The 21935-nt window shown below is 37.3% G+C and overlaps 1 protein-coding gene across 1 annotated transcript in view; it reads right to left on the bottom strand.

Moving 5' to 3' along the window:
- The window catches only part of ROS1 (ROS proto-oncogene 1, receptor tyrosine kinase), a 101881-nt gene that overhangs the window by 71424 nt on the left and 8522 nt on the right, over positions 1 to 21935 (bottom strand). Inside the window, 10 exon segments of the mRNA XM_023533366.1 lie at positions 1171 to 1268; positions 2006 to 2190; positions 2369 to 2491; positions 3812 to 3888; positions 4542 to 4743; positions 7370 to 7508; positions 8181 to 8329; positions 12306 to 12366; positions 16797 to 16823; positions 18527 to 18586. Of these exon segments, the coding sequence (XP_023389134.1) occupies positions 1171 to 1268; positions 2006 to 2190; positions 2369 to 2491; positions 3812 to 3888; positions 4542 to 4743; positions 7370 to 7508; positions 8181 to 8329; positions 12306 to 12366; positions 16797 to 16823; positions 18527 to 18586 (1121 nt within the window).

Genomic DNA, 21935 nt, shown 5'->3' with positions numbered 1-21935 from the left:
ATTGCCAGCACCAAAGTTATATTTCATAGGATCTTAGATTTTTACAAATGAGAAAAATAAGATCCAGAGAGTCCAAAGTATTTTCCTTACGACAGAGGATTTTTCAAAAAAACTTTCTATAATTCAGTAATTCATTCAAACCTAAGATATTGAAACAAATATCTAGTAAACTATGAATGAATATGAATAGAAAAACTTGATTTTAAATCAATGATGAATGCTCTTTTTCAAGAAGGTCAATTTGTGAAAAATAAAAAATGTTATGGGCTATATTATTTTTCATTCAAATGAAAACAACTTTATTCCTATAGGAAAAAGAAGTTTAATCTTACAAACATTGGCCTTGCTTATTTGTTACTAACCTATGATTATCTGGTCATATTTAAGGAATAACTCCAAAACAACTTCCTATGTTTCCATCCTTTACATGTATGTGCATTTGGAGATCACAAAATACATTCATCGTGAACACCTCATTCAATCCTCAAAATAGCCCAGCTGGGTAAGTATTATTGTCATTCCCATAAGGATGGATAAAATGAAGGTCACAGAAATGAAGTTACTTGCTTGAGGTCCTACTACATTCTAGCAGCACAGCTGAGCTAAAATGTGTCCATTTCATTTGTAGTGAACAATGGGGTAGGGAATAATTTTTGTAATGGAAAATTTATACTTGTTATTAACTATCAATTCCTGTCTCCTAAGGTGGATGCTGACAGCATTCTCACGAAATCATTCTCTTAATAGGTGTGAGAACCAAACCAAGAAATGAACTGGCACTGAACTGCTCAGCAAAAGAAAGGGTGCAATGAAAAGAGGAAACGGGGGCAGGAAGGGCTTCTCACAGGGAGCAGTGAGACCTTGAGTTGTGCCATAAAATAGTGACAAATCCAGTACTAGAACCCAGATCCCTGAGTCCCAGACAAGATGTCTTTTCCATATACCCCCATTTTACTGTGAATGAGAGAAGAAAAACTACTTAACTAGAGAAGTTGTAGAACAAGTTTGAAAGAAGTTTCCTCATAGCTCTAACTTTGCCTGGATTTAATTAAATTTGAAATAAGATAAATGGATAGGCTCATCTGGTACTATAACATTTCATGAGCAAGCAAGTTTCCCAAATATTCTTGCCAATGGAAGATAACTCATATATACAAGGTTAACACTTACCCATTGTATGAATCAGCTACAATTTTTTGAGGTGCAATAATTGAGGGAGGAGTAATTTCCTCAATGTTTGAGCAGTTCTCTAAGTCACAGACACATACCTAAAGAATCAAAATTACGTCAGGAAGATTAGTGTCTATCAGTTTGGCCAACATGTATTTCTTGAGCATCCACTCTGTGCTTATAATTGTGCTGGTCACTGAGCACTTTTTGAAAACATAAAAGTGCCCTTAAAAGTCAGTTTTATCTCCTAAATCCTAATGAGTTGATTCTCCTAGTGGCATCGGTAAGATTCAAGTACATATTTTTCAGGTTTGTGAAAGCACTCAGCTATTTTTAATATTTAGGCTGTGTCCAAACTTCCAGCCATAGTGACTATGCTAAGCCTATCCCTCTCAAGAAAGAAAACTTGAAATATATCATGTGTCTCCTCAAGATTTCATTAATGTTGTATTTTCAGAGATCTACTAAAGTTACCCCTGGTTATTAGATAATTTAAAATGCTTGTAACCTATTTTGATCATGATTGGCAGTCTTACCTAGTGATAACACAGGTACCACCACTATCTTATAGAAGATGAATTATTATTTGTATAAACTCATGGCTCTGAAAAATCAGGAATAAGGATGATTTAATGGTAGATCAGGACTACTACTAGATAAAGTCAAAACCCTCCTATAGACCAGATCTATGATTCACTGCTAACCTCGTGTCTAAAACATAGTAAATAATCAGTAAGTAGTTATTGAATGAAAGAATTGTGTTTTCTTGTAAATGTACCAAAATATGCATTTCAGTATCAGCATCTGGTTATTCACTTTAAATTCTCAGACTAACCAATTCATCCATGATGAAATACATTCTCTGATAAAGCCAGTCTATGGAGACAGACGAAATTAATCCTGAACCTCTGTAAAAAATCCTCAGGTCAGACATGTCAGACATGTTGGCAGCCTCTTTCATCCATATGAGAGTTCCTTCAGAGAAATAAACAACTTGCTGGTGGACATTAACTGATATTCCTAGAAGAGCCATACAAACATACACATATTATTATAGAACACCAGACCAAAAAAAAAAAAAAAAAAAAACTTACATAAAAGATCATTTATTTCTTTAATTTTTAATGAAGAAATTAAAATACAAGCCAATTTGGATCTTTCTTTTCACATTAAGGAAACATTTCTCTCTCATACTGACCTGTAATGTTACGGTGTATAACATCTGATTGAAGGCACTGTGCTTCATCTACTAAATGTTTTAAAGATCTCTTTCTGAGAGAAGTTCTTCTGGATAGAAAGAGCCACTGCTCCTCTTCTTGAACTAAAACAACAACACGATTTACAGACAGGACAATTGTATGCACATTGACAGAAAAAGATCAATACCGCCCTCCAAAGCGAGGGCACTAGCACTTGAAAGAGGTTGTTCAGCTTTTATTTGAAGACATTGAGCTATTTCAAGTTGAGTATAAATCACATCATTCTATGATTGGGGTAGGAAGTAGAGTGTCCATCAAGTAGGTTGTATGTATACATGCCCTTAAATGCCCTCAAAATAGCATCACGTGAGGTATCACCATTCTCAACAGCATGGCCCCAAATGGAGTTCAGCCCATTACCCTCAGCCATAAGAATTTGACTGCTTGGTGGAGGTGGTCTGGCCCAGGTCAAAGTGAGTTGTTGCATAGCACACACATGGTGTTCTTCGCTTTGTCTTTAATAGCTCTCCCTTTGAGGCAGGAGAAAAATCCTTAGGGGAATGAAATTTGAGGACTGCAGAACTCTGCCTGATGTATTGCTCAACTGGAGACCAATGAAGCATGTGCTGGTGAACACTTTTAGGACAATTAACATTAAATGTTATGCAATAATCACAGTAACAACAACCTTAAGCCTGGTCTATATTTAACTTGCTCTTTGGACATGGTTTTTGCATAGCAAAAACACCTCTCCTTTCCTAGAGTATAGTAACAGCTAAAAAAAAAACGAAGGCTGGTGATAGGTGACATTCAATACACTCTGGCATAGCTGTGCGTCAATTAGGGTAAGGGGCAAGTTAAGTCAGCAAATGGGGTTCTGGTGAAAATAGAAAACAGACCCTGTGTGTTATTCAAAACTCTTTTACTAGTTTCCCCAAAGTAATTTTGGTGCTTCTTAGGAAGTATTTTCCTTTATTATTTTGCTCACATACACATCATGCAGTAAGTATTCAAACTCTTAAGGCAATTGCTAAAATGCCAAACCCAAAAGAAGGGTACTTATAAAATAATAACAAAAGCTAATTTGGTCTCTGGAATATTCAAAATGGTAAAATGTAAATTACTAAGTCCAGATATATTTAAAAATCTTAAGGAGACTGGAAGAAAAGATATCTGGTATGTATTAAATGATGATATACAATATAAAATGGGGGTTAGGGCAGAAAGGCTATATGTATCCCCTAAGTGTATAAATGTGAGTCACGATCACTAGCGATTTCAACTGAAACCAAGGATTTGCTTGAGGTACGCAAAAGACTGTCCCTTTAGACAGAAGAGGTGGGGTCTGGGGGAACACCAGGTGACCCAGGACCTCTGAGATCTGAACCCACCCTTGCCAACCCCTCAGTTCCATGTAACAGAAGAGCACCCCTGGGCCGTACCTGCTGAGGATGAAGTGGTAATATTCGATTCTGCTTCTGGCCCCTCACCAACTTCATTTACTGCTGCAATAGAAAACCTATTCCAAAAACAATTTGGAGAAATGTGTTTCACATGGCATGGTGTGAATAGGAGATAAAAATAGAAGGAGCAATAATGTTTCTATTTAAGGGATGATGTGACAATGCCCGTATCTAGTTACTTGGTGCCACTGCTAGGCACTAAAATGACCATCAATCATATCCTTGTTTGCATTCCCTATAGAACAGTTCAGGGTCACAGAGGTCAAAAATTGAACTCTGCTATCTGCATGACCCCCATTCCTCCCTTAATTTAAATGGTCTTAGTAAATGCTAGAAAAGCTAGCAATAATAAAATAATCCCCCAAATGGTAAACAAAAAATATCATTAACAGAAATTCACCTTTTTAGTTCTTGTCATGTAGGATTAAATGAAGAAAAGATATTCATGGTATTTATGATGTCTTCATTAGCCCATATTTATAAGGATCCTCTGAATATAATAGAAATACTTGAGAATGTTTTTGCTTAGGGTGGTATAATCTACTAAGCATGCGAACTTGAGGAAAAACACAGTAACTTCATCCCAACAGGAGAGAGTCGATGGGACTTCTCAAAACACATTTAAACTATTTTTTAGCCACATTGCTTAAATAATTATCATGCTTGCAGCCATGCTAGTTACATGTTCCTTGCACCACTTAATTCTTACCTGTAGGTGGTATTTGGTAGAGTTGAGTAAAACTGGAAACTGGTTCTCTGTGTTCCTGAGTCTAATTTTTGATTTTTGCTGATCAGCCTTAAGTTATAACCCAAAATAGGTCCACCTGGGAATTGGGGTGGAGCCCAACTGACTTCCACAGTGTCAGGACTCGAACTTTCGATATTCCTAATGAAAGGAGCAGTTTCAGGAACTAGAAGAGATAACGGGGACACAGTGAACAGGAAAATGTACAGGGCTTATGTTTTGAAATAGGATAGAAAAAACGTTTTGTTTTTTGAAAAGCTAACACAAATGAAATATTTTTATTAACATTCAAAATAAGCGATAGAAAGAAGGTGGTAAGATATCTATGAGCTGCAACTCTTGATTCCTAAATCTTACCACTTAGCTACTTTCCTGAGGAACTCTTTCTAATGTTATTTTCTTAAAATTAAATGTGTAAGTATACAAATAGGATAAATGTTCCAGAAAAAAAGCTGTTGAAAGTCTCCAGAGACTTAAATGAATTGAATATGGTGTGGAAACAAGTTGGGAAGAAGAGAATCTGTAACAAAACTAGAGTCAATGATTAACATGAGTTGAAAGGATTAAGGCCTGGGGCCTTGTCACTCAATAGAATGCTGTGGCCTGACTAGTTCCAGCTGAAGATATAGGTTCAGATAAGCATGAATTAGAACAGTGTGCTGCACTTTTGCTGGCTCTGCTGACCCAGACTATACCTCCCTTCCCCCAGCTCCCAAGATCCCTTGAAATCCAGGTTGATTGTGCTTCAGCTACACTCCTTCCCTTACAAAGGATCGAAGGAGCATACATTAATTAATAAAATGTCCACTCAGACTTTAGAAACTACCTAAGTGGCAAAGGAACAGAAAGGAAAACAAATTATCTAACAACCTATCTTCCATCCATGTCCCCACCTATTTCCCATATCTCCCACTGCCTGAAACCACACTCTGTTACTTCCTCTTTCCATAAAAAGGCCTACTTTGATGTCACTTTGCTCTTCTTAGACTTCTGAACACTTTTGGCACATGATCTGATTCATTACAGTTGAGAGAAATGAGACGGTTCAGCCCTCCCACTGGATGAGTTTTAAAAAGTTCTCTTGATTGATCTCTCAGCCCTTTTCTGATACAATTCCTCTCCAACTCTCAAACTAATCTTTGGCATCATTCCTCTGCTCCATGCACTCAGTCACCTTCGTGAAGAGGAAAGTAGGAATCATCTGCCACTGAATTATGTCAAAAAACCCAATTTATTAGGGTCACTGCCCAGCCATGATTCACTCCACTTCAAGCAAGTTAGATGCAATATGTGATTATTGTCCAAATGTTCTGCACAAAAATCCTATCTGAAAGGTTGGTCAGAAGGGTATTCTTTGCCTAAAACCATTCCACTTGGTTAAGAAATTATCTTCATAAGGACCCTTATATCAAATAAAATCATATATGTCCCATAGCTAAAAGAGAATAGAGCCATGAGGCAATGGAACACAAACAAATAAATTTACAAGTTTTGATGTGGCTGGAAACATGAATTGAAACATGAGATGCTATCCATGGAAAGGACACCTGGAAGAGGGTCTGGAACACCTGGAAGGTATGTGGGCTTGCAAAACCCGGAGAAAGGCCCAGAAATGGAAAGCAAAATTGGCTTTTATTATTATTTTGATTTGATTAGCCAAAGGCACTGGACCACAGTACCTCTCCAGCACTGGAAAATGATCCAGTGACATTTTGAATCAGTCGAACAAAGAAGGTGTATGTATTCCACCTCTGCTCCGGAACATTTCAAATATGGCCCTAGGCCAGCATCTGACCTGAGGTTCTAAGGATGATCAGGAAATAACCAGCGGAGATGCCACACATACCCTAAACTCTAATGAGGAAAAAGAGGACACTAATCAGGGAAGGGGAGAAATGCCCCAACCAACTTCATCAGCTGTCCAGGTATACTTACTTAGGTCCAAGGCCTAGTTCAATCTGAGGGTCTCTGAACACAGTTGAATCTCCAGGACTGAGGGGTGGGGACATCCAACATCTGACCTGGAGTAAGTCCTCCCAGGTCCCCTTAGCTCACTCTGAGGGCGAGGGCACCAGAGAATTCACCCCAGGTGTCTACCCTAGGCATCCATCTCCCTAAAAGGCTCTAGGCTTGAAATTTTTTCCTGGTGTAGAAACTACATCTTCAAAAGAAGAAATCAGGAAATTCTCCAGTATATGTACTATATTTTTAATCACCTCAGATAAAATGTTAATGCATGTAATAACCTCCCAGGTGGTCTCTAGCTCTGCACTTTCCAATCTCTCTCATTTTCTCAATCCATTCTATGCGTAGTTGCCAAAATTATCTTTTTAAGAAACGTGTGATGCAACTACTCCTCTGCTTTAAAACCATCCATGACTCCTAACGGCTTATTGAGACTTATTCTGACCACCTTATTTAGTACTGCAACCTGACTCTCCCACCACTCGACCTCTGCCATTTCTAATCTCCTAAAGGACAGACCCTACTTAAAATGTTCCTCTTGCCATAGTGCACAGCACCTTCCCACTTTCAAATCCTTTCCTTCTTTATTATGTTTACTGCTTAATTTCTCTTTCATAAAAACATGAGTTCCACAAGAGCAGGGTTTTCTGTTTTGATCATAGAGGTATGATGAGCACCTAGAACACTACTTGGCACTTAGATGCTTACTTGTTGAATGGGTCAGTTAGTGAAGGAAAAAAATTATTTCGTTGTTTAAAATAAAAACCAATTATGCCAAAACTTTAGGATAATCTCCTTATTTCACAAGCAACATGCACAAGCCATACCTCCGTAAGGATGAGTCCTGTAACTGGGACTGGGGGGAGAATACAGCTGCAGCTGGGCTGTGAAGATCCAAACCACTCGAAAAATATATTCTGTGAAGGGATGCAGGGGCTCTACTACATATGAGAGCTTGGACACGGCCTAGATCAATGAGAGGTCAATAATCAGCCCTTATAGACTCACCGCCGCCCCCACCAAGACATTGTAACTCCACAGATTAATTTGTAGAAGAAGGGTGGCCTTCTGGATATGGGGTGACCTAAGGTCCACCAGACCAGATGATATGGAGGCCTGGAGCTTAGAGGTGAGCAACCCAGATGTCAGTCTTTACAATTCACACAGAAAGTCTTCCTTTCTTCAAAACTGCAAAGCTATGGATTCAGTTATTTGTCCTTTGCCACAATGCTTTAATTTTTCTATGTTACAATACTGGGTGTCTTGGGGCTACTTTTCTTTGAATGGACTCATGTTTTCCTAATAGAGATAGTCCTGATGACCTCCCTTTCTCCATCTTATTAGAATAATTTTAAATGAGATGGGCAGATAATGATCAATAATGAGTAGTTGATTATGTGATGATGTGCTGAAATAATAATATATATGTTCAATAATATATTATCCTCAAAAACAAAGCGTTTAGATTAACATGTTATAGAGTAGCAGAGATTAAAATTCATCTAAGCCAACAACTCATTTTATGCTTGAATCCTTTCCAGAATGTCTTTATACCTAAAATTATCTGTAGTAATTTGGCACTTTCAATAACTTGGGAAAATAAAGTCTGTGTTTAAGTACATAGATAGATTTTCATACCTCAGTGTAAGTCCAGCTCCCCAGAAGATGTGTATATTTCCACTGAATGATGTATTTTATTCCAGAGATGTTGGCAGATTTCCATCGTAATGTCACACTACGGTTTCCAATGGAAGAAGCAAAGGGTGCAGTGGGGAGGTCTGAATTTTCTGGGGAGAAAACAAGATTTCATTCACCATGCACCCCTCTCTGTCAAAGCAGGAGAGAGGGTGCCTGTCTCATCTACTGCTCTCAGGATTCTCTTGCTACGACTACATCTTTGCTACAATAATTCACCTGAATGAGTGATGCACACATTCGATTGGTTTATTTTTTCAAATCAGCCAGTCAGGCAGCTTTTTTTCTCCATAGAATTCACTGTTATCTCTTAAGATAGTCTTTTATTTTTTTTTTACAGGCAAGCAACATGAAGTGTTTTAAGACTGTCCAGTTTTCTCCTGCAATATCACTTCTCTGTAGGCCAGAGAGGTGGGTTCCAGAACCATCCATCACCTCAGGACATCAATCCCAAGACTCTGTTTTTATATTTTACACTATAATTCTGCTGTTATTGTCCATCTTGTCAACAAATTATTTTTATATGTGCAAATAATTGTACTTGAAGGATTTTATATTCAGCTGTTTTTACCACATATGTAAGGATTTATTTCCAAACTCTCTATTCTAGTCCGCTGGTCTATATATCTGCCTTTATGGCAACACCCCACTGTTTTGATTACTGTAGCTTTGTAGTAATTGTGAAATCAGGAGATGTGAGTCTTGCAGCTTTATTCTTTTTTTTAGGACTTGTGGCCCTTGAGATTCCACATGAATTTTAAGATGGGTATTTCCATTTCTGCAAAAAAATGCCTTTGAGATTTTGATAGAGATTGCATTAAATCTGTAGATTGCTTTATTATTATTGACATCTTACCAATCTAGGTCTTTCAACCCATAAATATGGGGTGTCTTTTCATTTATTTACTCTATTTTAGAAATGTTTTGTAGTTTTCATTTTACAAGTTGTTCACTTCTTCGGTCAAATTAATTCCTGAGTATTTTATTCTTTTTAATATTATTGTAAATAGAATTGGTTTCTTAATTTCCTTTTAAGATTGTTTATTATTAGTATATAAAAATGCAATTTGATTTTTGAGTGTTGACTTTAAATCCTGCTACTTTGCTGAATTATTTTATTAGTTCAACAGCCCTTTTGAGGTAATTTAGGGTTTTCCATATATAAGATCATATAATTTTACTTCCTCTTTTCAAATTTAAATGCTTGTTATTAGATCCACCAAATGTGAATGCCTTTTTCTTGCCTAATTGCTCTGGCTAGGATTTCCAGTACTATGTTCAATAGAAGTGGCAAAAGCAGGCATCCTTGCCTCAACTTAGAGGATAAGCTTCCTTTTATAGAAAAAGAATCACTACTCTGATTGAGAAAATATGGTAAATTTTTGTAAGGAGCTTAAAATGGCTAAATACAAACTCTCATGACTTCATTCTTTCTAACAGTTGGCACAATTCTAATTACTGTAGATGTAGATTCTGGGCTAATTAAGATCCACACCACTAGAATAGTCTGTGAGCTATTGTCATCTAAGGGTCTAGCCCCCCAGGGGGTGTAGCCCAACCCTTCTCTGCTGGTTCCTCTATTTGTGGTCATTTTTGACTATTCTAACAATACAAAGCACAGTTCCACTTTTCACCTTTAATGGTATGAAATGCTTAATAGCAGGGATTGGAATAAACTGTGGGATAGCTTGAAGGGGATTGATGGAGTTGTCAGCAAAGTAAGGAAGAATCTCAAGGCATCAGAAAAGATGTAAGTTGAGAAATGGGCAGAAGGGACCAGAGTTTTGTAAGTACAAGTAAACATAAATTTCATAGTTAAAAAAAGACATGTTTCAAAGCCATGGTGATACATATGGAAAAACAGAGGTAAAGTAGGTTTATTCTAAGATGTCAAGACAAGAGTGAACCAAATGAGAAAGAGAAGCTAAACTGAGCTATATACTACTATTACTACAGTACATAGCAGAGTGGATAAGGAAAGGCTCTGCACTGAGACAGCTGGGTTATAATTCAAGTTGCATCGTCTCTATCTATGCAGCCCCATGCAAGTATTTACACTTGAGACTCATTTTTGTCTCTGTAAAATAAGGATGATAATAACATTTATATCTCCAAAGATAAAAAGAGCATATATCTATAAATTATTTAGAACAATACTTGATTCACAAATGCCTAATAAATATTAGCTATTTATATTTCAATATATTATTAGCTATTATCATTCCTGTCATGTACAAAGGGGCATGGAGGGGATCTCGAATAGAATAATATTGCAGACACACAGAAAAATGGATCATGGGTTAGAGACAAACAAGGTTTTAGATACATGGGCAAAAAGATTCATCATGACAAACTAAAGATACAGTCTATAAGCACAAATGCCCGTATTTAGACTGGGTACATCTCATTTGCTAGTGGTACACAGCCACTGAGCCAAAGCTAATTAGAAATTTAAAATAAAGCACTGATTATGCTGGTATTCTAACAGAATTGCATAAATAATTTGGTAGTATAATTTCAGAATATAAGAAAAGGATGTAAATTAAAGTTTCCCAAAGTTTCCCAGTTCTGGCACTTTTAGTTTCTCAGTAATTTTTTCATGACTCTCCGGACCAAAAGAATTATCTAACAGTTCCATTTATTATTATAACTTAAGTATGCATGTCCTATCACATAAATTTAAAGACAAAATAATATATTTCATCCTTTAATAAAAATAATTGCATACTAATGGGATCTATGTACCTATTGGGCACTGCACAACATCTCCAATATCGTCATCAAATTGGGTACCTCCATCCTCATTTTCTGTTCCACATTGGTACTTGCTTTTTATCACAGCAATCTCATACACACACACACACACACACACACACACACACACACACACACACACACGCATCACAGAGATATGGTATCCGAGAAAGGAACATAGTACAATCCATTGTTTATATCATGAACTACCTCCAGCTAGTAGTTCCAGCAATGTCCAACAGATGTCGACTATTCCTACATTTCCCTCACTATTTATAATGCTCCAGGCCTCCCTGTGAGGTAGACCTGATGCTCTGGGGCACCTTGGTACACAATTTGGAAACCACAGAATATAAATTTTTATCCATAGCTAAGTCCTGGATACTTAGATGGGAAAAAAAAATGTGATATCACTACCTCTCCATAGAAATGTCAAGGAGGGTCTTTTGTGATACACGAAAGGGCAGACGCAAAGCAGGACAGCACCGCAAGCTCTTCCTTCCAATTTCCATTGGCCACTGAGAGAAATGTGTAAGCCATCGAAACAAGGCTACAATTTAAGGAAGAGCCAATCATGTCCCAGTCTGGAGGAAACTATTTGTTAGTAGGAGGAGACCCTGGGGAATTCTGGAAAAGATAGCTGCTAACATACAGGTTATGAGTTATCAAAGTGTTGGTTCTTCAAAAATCACTAGAGAACTCACACACTTAGACACACCCCACCTACTCTGAAATCAGGCAGAGGGAGCTGGAGACATATACAACCAAGTTCTTTATCTATTCCAAATCTAACAATGAGAAGCATAGCTTCTATATTTTCTGCAAATTCCCCAGAGTCTTTTAGGGAGCCATATCTATGGCAGGTACTTCACTGAATAACTGCCAGCTGAATAATGAAATGAACATTAAATAAAAATTCCTATACTTTTAGTTCATTAAACATGGCATTTCCTGACTTCAAATCAGCTCAGGATTCACATTTTTCTCACTCATTAAAATAGAAGTAATTGCGTCTACTGAACTGAGGGCAAAATCTCAAGTTCTAAACATCAGTCATATGCTGTGTTTTCTCTGTTTTGTTCTGAAAGAAGTTTCATTGAATCTCTCAAAATGGCTTCCACATTTGAAATTATTGAAGTGGACGGATGGTTGGATGGATGGATGGATAGATGATATAGACAGACAGACTGACAGGAAGACAGACAAAGAGATGTAGAAGCTAGATATTTTAAGAGGTGGCTCATTATCCTTATATAAGCATAGGTTCCTAGAGCGATGAGGATTATTTTCGGTAATAGTCACGTGTCTGCTTACCTAGCACTTCCTCTTCATATGCACCTTCAGAACTGCTGCAGCCCACTTCACATGATTCTCTCTGTGGAGACAGGTAGCACAATAGTCAGTCAGCTTACGTACTGCTTTGGCTGATAAGCTTCAATTAAATTTGAAATCTGAATGCTGATATTTAAGTACACCTATACATCAATTATTTCAACCATAATACTTAAAGTTCTCATTTGCTTATGGGATTAGAAAGGCACCTTTCAAATATTTTTGACCATGTCCCAAATTTAAAAACACATGTAACAAAACAATACACACGTTAGGGGGAAAAAATTCTTGAAACAGTACTTTCTTTTTTCCTTTTTAAAGTTTTGTTGAGATATATTTTACATATCATAAAATTCACCCATCTAAAATGTACAGTTCAGAAATTGTATAGTCATCATTACAATCTAATGTAAGAATATTTTTATCACAAAAAGTAATTACCTGTGATGCAATCTCATGTGTTCTATTCTGTTCTGTCCTGTTCTGTTCTATTTCATTTCATTTTGTTTATTGTGACTCTTTATTCACTAACTTGATTTCATAACCCTGTAATGGGTGATACTCCACAGTCTGAAAAAACACTGAGCTGAACAATGCAATTATGTTTCCCATCTTAGTCAAAGGTTTGGTGAACTAATAACCTAAAACTCTATCCTAAAATTATACCTATTTATTTCACATATTCATGTGTTCCTTGAAAAATTAAAAACTGATTATAAAATTTATAGTAACTGTACATTTTAATGAATGTCTTAATATCAATGTTAAATTTTTAAGGTCTACAAAAACATAATGATGAGTAATATTATATCTTGTTAACCAAACATTTTGATGACTGAGACACAAATTTCCTGCAACTCAGTAGATGCATTAACATTATCTACAAAAATAAATAAATAAATAAACTGGGAGAAAAGGCACATTGTAAAACTATAACATAATCGTGATCAATCTTCCTGTTCTCATTTAACTTATAATACCTAGGACACCATGCTATTGTGTCTCATGATAATAGTGGAAACCATGAGACAATGTGTTTGCCTAAACACCCCAGGTAGAGGGCCGGGATTTGCAAATAGTAGCTGTCCAATGTTTGATCTGTGCGCACAAAGGAAGTGGAGCCTGATAAGCTCAGGTTTGCTTAGTTAAGGATTAATTTAAACATCTCAGTTTGGGCTCAATATTAACTTAACTTAAGGGTTTAATATACTTCTCACATCTTCTTCGCAGGTTTCAGTAAAATACATTCAACACGTTCATTAATTGCAGAGAATAAATATACCTAATGGCAGCAAAATTGTCATGTAACATGGGATTTTTTTTTCAAGAAAGAAAACTGAGAAAGAAGAAAGAAGATGAAATCATGTTTATTTGGAAATACAACTAGTCTTGACTATTGGAGAAATAGTGAGTCTATTTTGCCTGCATTTTCAGAGAAAAAAAATAGATAAAATTTTGATCTAGCAAGGTGTTATAGCTGTTTTGTTTACTTTCATGAAGCTGTGTTTTTCCAGATTTATTGAGATATAATTGACATATAACATTGTTTAAGTTTAAGGTGTACAACCTGTTGATTTTGTACATGCATATATTGCAGAATGATGACCACCATAGTGTTAGCTAACAACTCCATCCATCACATAATTACCATTTCTTTTTTGTGGTAACATTTAAGGTCAATTCTTTTACCAGCATTTAACACACACACACACACACACACACACACACACACACACACACACACACACTCTCTCTCTCTCTCTCTTTCTCCCCCTCCCACACATACACATACAATCTAAATAATATTGAACTTCAAATGAAGTAGTCCAGTGTTTCTCAAGCTCAAATTGCCAAACAGAATCTGAAGGTGTGGCTTTTAAGGAATTCATAGAATCTAAGCCTAAAGACTCTGAAGAGGTAGGGATGGAGTAGGGGGACATTTATATAGCATACCCAGGGTACTGACTGCCATTCTCACTGCAGAAGCCAAGTTCATACTTTCCAGGGGCTACACCAGCCCACTGTCTCTGTTCCCATCCCTATTCTCATTTTTACCATAGCAATAAGACCATCTTTATCATCACCCCTCTGGCTCCACTCTTGCTTCCCAGGCCATATTCGTGCTATCAGTGCCTTTTCTTACTCCTGTAACACAGAGAGGACACACCTGCCACTCTTTTGCAATGCTCCTAGTGCAGCCTCTCTATATGAATTGTGGCTTCATTTCCTAAAAAAATTATTCATTCAAAAAAACATTTATTGATACTGTTTATGTGCCAAGCACTATTTTAGACTCTAAGCATATGGTGATGTGCAAGACAAGTTAAGTTCCCTGCCTTAATGGAATTTACATTCTCTTAGAAGGAAATAAACAATAACAGAGTAGCACATTTAAAAAAATAAAATACATACATATTATGAAAAGTGCTATGGAGAAAATAAAATAAGTCAAAGGCATGAGTTAGGCAGGAAGGAGACTTTAGTTAGGATGATCAGGGAGAACCATGCAGAGGTGACTCTCAAGGCAAGACACAAGTGATAAGAAGGAGCTGGGCTTGCAAAGATCTGGGGAAGCACAAAAGCCATGAGGCGGGAATGTGCCTCATACACTCAAAGGAGAAAGAGAGGACAATGTGGCTGGCACGGAGGACAAGGGAGAGGGGGCAGGATGAGGCAGGGGAGCCAGCGATTGCTGATAGTTTGTAATTCTTCTCAGACAGCAATGAGAAGCCATAAAAAGATTCTTTAAGAACAGTATATTCTAATTTGTGTTTTAAATTACCAGGGATAAGCTCTCCCACTTGATAACATTATTTTCCAACTTATATTTTGCTAAGCTATCACTTCCAAGACTATTCCTTCCAAGGTACATGTGCTAAAACTCCAAGTTTCCTAGGTTAAAGCACCAATGATTAAAGATTTGATTTCCTAAAGGTGGGGGCAGCTGAATTTAAAATATATCTCTATCTCTATAGAACATGTATGTTCTATGTTCTATGTTATTTAAAGTATAACATTTTGAAGTGTAAAACAGCAAAGTATAAATAGAAAAGAATAGAGTAATTATATAAGTTATAACACTGAAAGAAAAGATTTACATTATATAAGCATGGACAACTGGGCAGCATAATGATTAACGGGGAACTACCACATTAGAAATCCAGTTCTGGGCCACTTTGACGACTGAAAGAATAACTCTGGCTTTCTACACACAGTCTTCCTAAGACTGCATTTGTTTTGTTTTGTTTTGTTTTGTTTTGTTTTTGTATTTTTGGGAGTGGGGCTAATTTTGCTTTAATCACATCAAAATATTATTAGGCAGTTTTGGGTTTTTTTTTTTAATCTCAATCAGGAAAGACCTTTACTTATCTATTTACATATGGGGTGACTTTTCCCCTCTGTTTTATCTCTTCTTAGCCAATGCCCACCACCATCCACTTCCAAGAAAAAAAAAATCACTCAGGTACAGAGTAAACACAGACTATTGAGAAAATATTCCAATTTAATTTTCTTTGTTTTATTCTCTATTAAAGGGGAATTTTTCTGTTTTACTAATGAATGTTCATTTATACTCCTTCCTCAGGCAAGGTAAGATAGGCAAGGCAAGGTTCTCTGGTTTTGAGAACATTTAAATAGACTACAATATAGATTTTAAACGGAAAAATAATGTAGTTTTATCATAAATACCTATTGTCAAATAATCTAAAACAAATTCTGAAGGGTATGAAATCCAGGAGAGGTAAGCTCAGTTGGAGAAGACTAAGTAGGAAAAGATCAATATCCTAAAGTCTTTCTGAACAATAGGAGAAAATCAAGTGCAGGGGAGAGAGCTAGCACAGGTAGGGGCCTGGCGGTGGGAAATGAAGAGACCTAGACAGCAGGAGTCAGCATGAAGTCTCTCATTATCATAGCAGGAAAAAAAAAGATAAGCTGTGTTTCCAAATGTTGTCAGAAGAGTTTGTTGAATACAGAAGAAAATTATGACTTAAATTTTTTTCTTTTAATGCATTGTACTTAATGATAAATGCTTTATGAGTAAGAAAATGAAATCAACAAAGACAAGGATATCCTTATATCTGCTGCTTCCTCATTCCCCACCACCCTCTCTCACCCAGGTTTCAGGCATTAGAACCCTTCAAACCAGATTAGAGCAACGTGTGTGTGTGTGTGTGTGTGTGTGTGTGTGTGTGTGTGTGTGTGCGCGCGCGCGCACATGCACACACACGCGTATAAAAACAGATATGCACACCTATATGCATATATATGCATGTAGATATATAAAACACAGCAAATATTTGTGTCAAAATGGAATTATACAGTCATTCTTATGACAAGAGTCATAGCACTCAAGAAGAATGTTTCTGTGCACTGAGAATGAATCAGGTTTTTACATTCCTGTTTTAACAGTGTTTTAACAAGAGATAAAGACATGGAGTTAAATGACATCGTTTTTATAAGTGATTGCCAACTTACCTCACAAACTGTGGCATAGGTATCATTCTGCATAGGAAAGAAAAACAATTTAAAATCTTCAAAGTTGTAAATAATTTTAATGACATTTAGTTATACATTTCTTCCAAATTAATTGCTTGTCTCATCATTGACAAATAACCAATAAAAAATAATCAAAAGCAAGGGAGCCCAGAGCAGGGCCTTCTGTCCAGACAGGCCACTGAAGGAACAGCTATAAAAATTATGTTGTTTGCATTACTGGAAAAATGGTGGAGCATGATGTCTGCTCGACAATCCCAGTCAACTAAGAGGTAATCAGTGATGAACCAGGATTACAGAATGATGAAGTGTGTTGGCAGATGCCCAGGAAAGATAGAACCTGAAATGAAAACCATCATTAGCTCTAGCTAGGAAAGGCCAGCAGGTTTCTCTGCTCAGACTGCCCACTCCAGTGTCCACTCTGCTTCCTGGACTATTTCTGACAACAAATGGTACCTCCCATTCATTCACTCAGTGAGTGTTGTCGGATCATCTGCTATTTGCCCCTCACAGTGTTCAGTGCAGGAGACACAGTGTGAACAGGAACGAGAGCATCCTGCCCTGATGGGCTTGCATGCTGAGGAAAAAGATACTTAAACATATAACTAGACAAACAATGATTTAAATTTAAATTCATAAAAAGTGCTACCAAGGAGAGGTAAAGTGTTTTCATACTGTATAATAGTTTCAAAGTCCAGATAACACCTACCTCACATTTTGGTCACAAATATGAGAGTGGGCATGTGTAACTCCTGTGACAGAGATCTGTGAGGACGTACTATACAAGAAAAGCTAAGAAGACTATATTCAAGGAGAGGCTAATGTCCTTCCTTATTTAAAACTCAGTGCAACAATTTGAATCATTAATATTGATGAACATATTATCCAAAGTTACCGTGATCTTTACGAATTTGATTGAAAAAAAAAATCTCCGACCTGAACAATCTAAATAATGCAACCCACTTTTAAATTACAAAACTCTTATACATAAGCTCGTGTAATGACAGTGTATCAGGCACTATCTTTAGGAGGGATATTTGATTATTATTCTTATTTATTGACAAAATAAATGAAGTAAAGTACCAAGCGGTTAAGGACCTTAACTAAGTCACACACTAAGGGGTAAAGCCAAGATTAATTCAAAATGAAAAATAAAGTATTGGGGGATGTATTTCCTACATAAAGTAGAGTAAACCTAGGTGTTTGTGACCTCTGGATTAGATCACTACTGTGTTTCCTGCAGAGAAACTTTGAACATGACCTTGGGCCCTGCTATCCAAAGAGGGGTCTGGAGATCACGAGCATTGCATCACCTGGGAGCTTGTTACAAGTGCAAAATCTCAGGTCCCACCCAAGACCTACTGAATCAGAATTTATACTTTAACAAGATCCCCAGTTAATTGCCTATTAAATTTTGAAAAGCAAAGGACTAGGAAATATAACAAATACCTGACATTCTACTAAAAGGCTTTTCTAGCTGGAGCAATTGGGCATCCTTGGGTTTCATGGTTTGTGTTAACCTCTATTGGTCTCTGGTTGCATTAATAACGTCTATGTCAATTTTTTTCCCCATTACTCAGGCTATCGTATAGTCCCTTTAGAGACAAGCCAAGTAAGTGAAAGCCAAGGGAAATTCAAATGAGAATCCTCTTAGACAACTTTTCTCTTGAGGGAAAAATTAGTATCAAAACAGAAAAATAATTAATACTTACACACTTTAAAGCACAGTTTTCCTGATCTACAAAGTTCCAAAAATGACATCCTTGGATGCACTGCAAGATTCAATAAGAGACAATGGTGACTGAAAAAGTGACTTTTTCGTCACCTGAAAATAGCAACAAAAAGAGTTTTGGAAATAGAAATCTATCAAGGAATCTGTGTCCTCAAAGGGATCAAGATCTTCCTGACTCTAAGCAGAGTTGTCCTGTCTACAGACAGGGCAGGGTCTGGTGTGGTTTGCTGCAGGGGTGCTGAGTTGGGTTCAGCTCAGTTGGGTGGGCAGTCTGAGAAACCAGAGAATACTCAAACTTCAGGGAGCACACTGTCCACTGAGTGTCTGACAGCAGGTAAAGTCTGAGGGAGCATGACGTCGAACATATCATGGGTTGATGGGGTGGCCTCACATAACTCAAAGCTGGGACACAACCAGAAGGCAGCAGATCAAAACCTAAATAGGTTGACACTTCAGGAAGCCTGTTGCCCACTAGCCAGCTTTCACTCCATAGTTGCCCTGAAAACTTTCTCTCAAAGCTGACCTGGCCTCCTATTTGGACAGATTCGGCCCATTTCTTCTAACCTTACTTGATAGGTCTGTGCCTGTGATTGTGACCATTCTTTCCACAGGCCACAGCGGACCTGGATCCCCTTCTCCTTCCTCTCAGTTCCTTCTCCTTTGTCGTCATTTTTCCTCTCCCATCCTTTTTGGGTCTGTGTCCTCTCCTCAGCCTTTTCTCTTGCTCTTCAAATTCTCCATGAGTGAGCTCATCCACTGTCTCCGCTTCAACCATCCTAGGTGTCAGTATCCCTCACGTATGAACCCCAGCTGAGACTCCTTCCTGAGCTCTAGACCCAGATTTCTAATTGCTCATTAGACATTTCCATTTGAGTGCCTACAAGTACTGCAAATTCGGCATGTGAAATATTAAATTCCTCATTTTCTACCCTCCAACTTGCTCTTGCTCCTAATTTCCCATTAATATGCTACAATCTTCTGAGTAGCCTGAGCCAGAAGCCAGGATGTCTTCTCTTTCATTCATCCCACTTGTTGCCCAGGGATAATCCATCACCCAGTCCCATTGACTCACTTCATTAGCTGAAATCCATCTGGGTTCCTCACTCATTCACTACCCCTGCTTTTCTTCCGTGCCCACCACCACTTGCCAATGGCCTCATGGGGAACCTCTCTTATAATCACATTTGGGATAATCCTTTTAAAAACTAAACCTAATCACACCCTTCTCTTACCTAAAATTTTGTGTGTAAATGAAACCCAGTTTCCAACATGGTATACAGAGCTCTCTGTGATCTGCCCCCTGGCTAAATTGGCAACCTTATCTTCCGCCTCCTTTCCTCCACACACAGACTCCGTTTTCCAAGCAAGTTGACATACTCTTACTTTCCTGAACAAGTTAGGCTACCTCAAATCTTTGTGTCTTGGCACAAAGGGCTCCCTCTGACTGGTGTACCCTTTTTCCTCTAGTCATTTTAGAAAACTCTTTATCTTTCTAGTTTTAGGTCGAAGGTCATACACGCAAGTGAGGTACTTTTCCTCTTCTCTATTCTCTTTGTCCCTCACCCACAATGCTGTTCTGGCTTTCATTCTGTCTGGTCATGGTTTTATGTATGTGTCTGTCTCTCTTACAAGGTTGAGAGTCCTTTAAAACAGATGCCCTATTTTATTCATTCTTAAGTCTCTATTACCTAGCATGGTGCCTGGTTCATACTTATGCTTGAGTCACTAAACACTTGTTGAATAAATGGACACAAGTGCAAAAAGTAATAAAACCATAAATATAATTGTTAGAATATAATTGTATCTAAACCAACCCTCCCAAATAACACATAATAAAACTAAGACTCAGAAATATGAAATAATTTGCCCAAAGCCACACAGCTATATAGAATCAAAATCATGGACTTGACTTGTTCATGTGCTCTTTCCATTTCAATACACTTGTCCCTGACTTCATTTTTGAATATTCTATAATTCAGACTCTTCACTATTTTTGATTGTCATTCTTTCAACAGGGATAAATAAATGGGATTTTACTTAGGAGTTATTCTTATTATAATAAAATTTGACCATTGCCCCCCTTTTATCAATGTAAACACTGTAAAGTTCTTAACAGTAAAAGCGATTACTCACCGGTTCACTCAGATTATATGGCATGCCAATGTCAAGCTGCCTGCCCTGGAATGAAGAAGGAGGCAATAAACACCAGCTCTCAGTAATGTGTTCGGTATAACTGCCACACCTTTTTTTTTTTTTTTAATAAAAAAGGCTTCCTGGAATAGTGTTTTCTCCTTGGTATTTCTGAACTGTAAAGTAAGGAGCCAAACGTTTTAAAATCATTAAATCAGACAAAACACCAGTGTAAATTATAAGACACAATGTCTAAGAATTCTGTAGAAACGATACAGGTGGGAGTGGGGTGTGGCTTTAAGGAGTGGTGAAGGACAATGGAGAGAGTCTCACACAGTACTAAATAAGCCTGTGACATTAGTCAATCAAGTCAAAGGACTCTGGGATTAAACATGTTCAGACGTTTCTTTTTTAAAAAACAGTCTTATTAAGGGCAGAGGGAAAAAAAAAATACAAATTAGAGTTAAAAGAAAAGATGTTCCTCGCTAAGTTCATTGAGCACTCTCTCTCTTCCATGTAAGCACCATCCATTTTTCTCTTCACTCTATCTTTGTTCCTAGAACAGTGCCTGAGGGATAACAGGTGTTCAATAAATATATGCTGAAGGAATAAATCCATGAATTGAAGATGGCTACTACTTAGGAATGTTCTTTAAGTTTTGTCCCTTAGCAGCATCGTCCAGTGGCCTAGCATTGTGGGAGTTGACTTGAGAAGTAATCAGACAGGGGAACCAAAAAGCAAATGTTGCCTTTTCCCTCTCACTTGATGTGTGAATAAAGATTCCTCTAATTGCCATTCCCAAACCACTTACACTTGTAAAGAAGGATGCTTAATATGTTTTTGTTTTTAGATAATACATACTTAGAAAGTAAGAATGGTATCTTTTAGATTAATTGTACGACCATGTGATTCATAGTACTTTGCTTCTATGTTTTTGTTCAAAATGATGCTTTTGATTCCCCTTTATATGACTGCACCATAATCATATACAGTCGCATGTATGATAGTGAATCTGCAATTGAAATTTTTCCTATCCCTTCAAAAATCTGTTAGCTCATGAAAGCAAAAGAGTGGATGCTTGGTAGTTTTTGTGTTCTAGTTTAAATAGGACAGCATAGGTGTTTCTTGATGACCATAAAGTCACATTGTAACGGTATTGAGTCCTGCTGTTGGCAGCTCTTAAGATCAAATTTAACAGGCTGAATGGAGTGCTCATCAAGTGGTCTTGGGCAAGGAAGCCTCTCATGAATTAGGTCTAC

This window comes from Pteropus vampyrus, unplaced genomic scaffold (assembly GCF_000151845.1).
Source record: "Pteropus vampyrus isolate Shadow unplaced genomic scaffold, Pvam_2.0 Scaffold101, whole genome shotgun sequence".
NCBI lineage: Eukaryota > Metazoa > Chordata > Mammalia > Chiroptera > Pteropodidae > Pteropus > Pteropus vampyrus.
The sequence above is the reverse complement of the archived record's forward strand: the minus strand, read 5'-3'. Positions and strand labels throughout refer to the sequence as shown.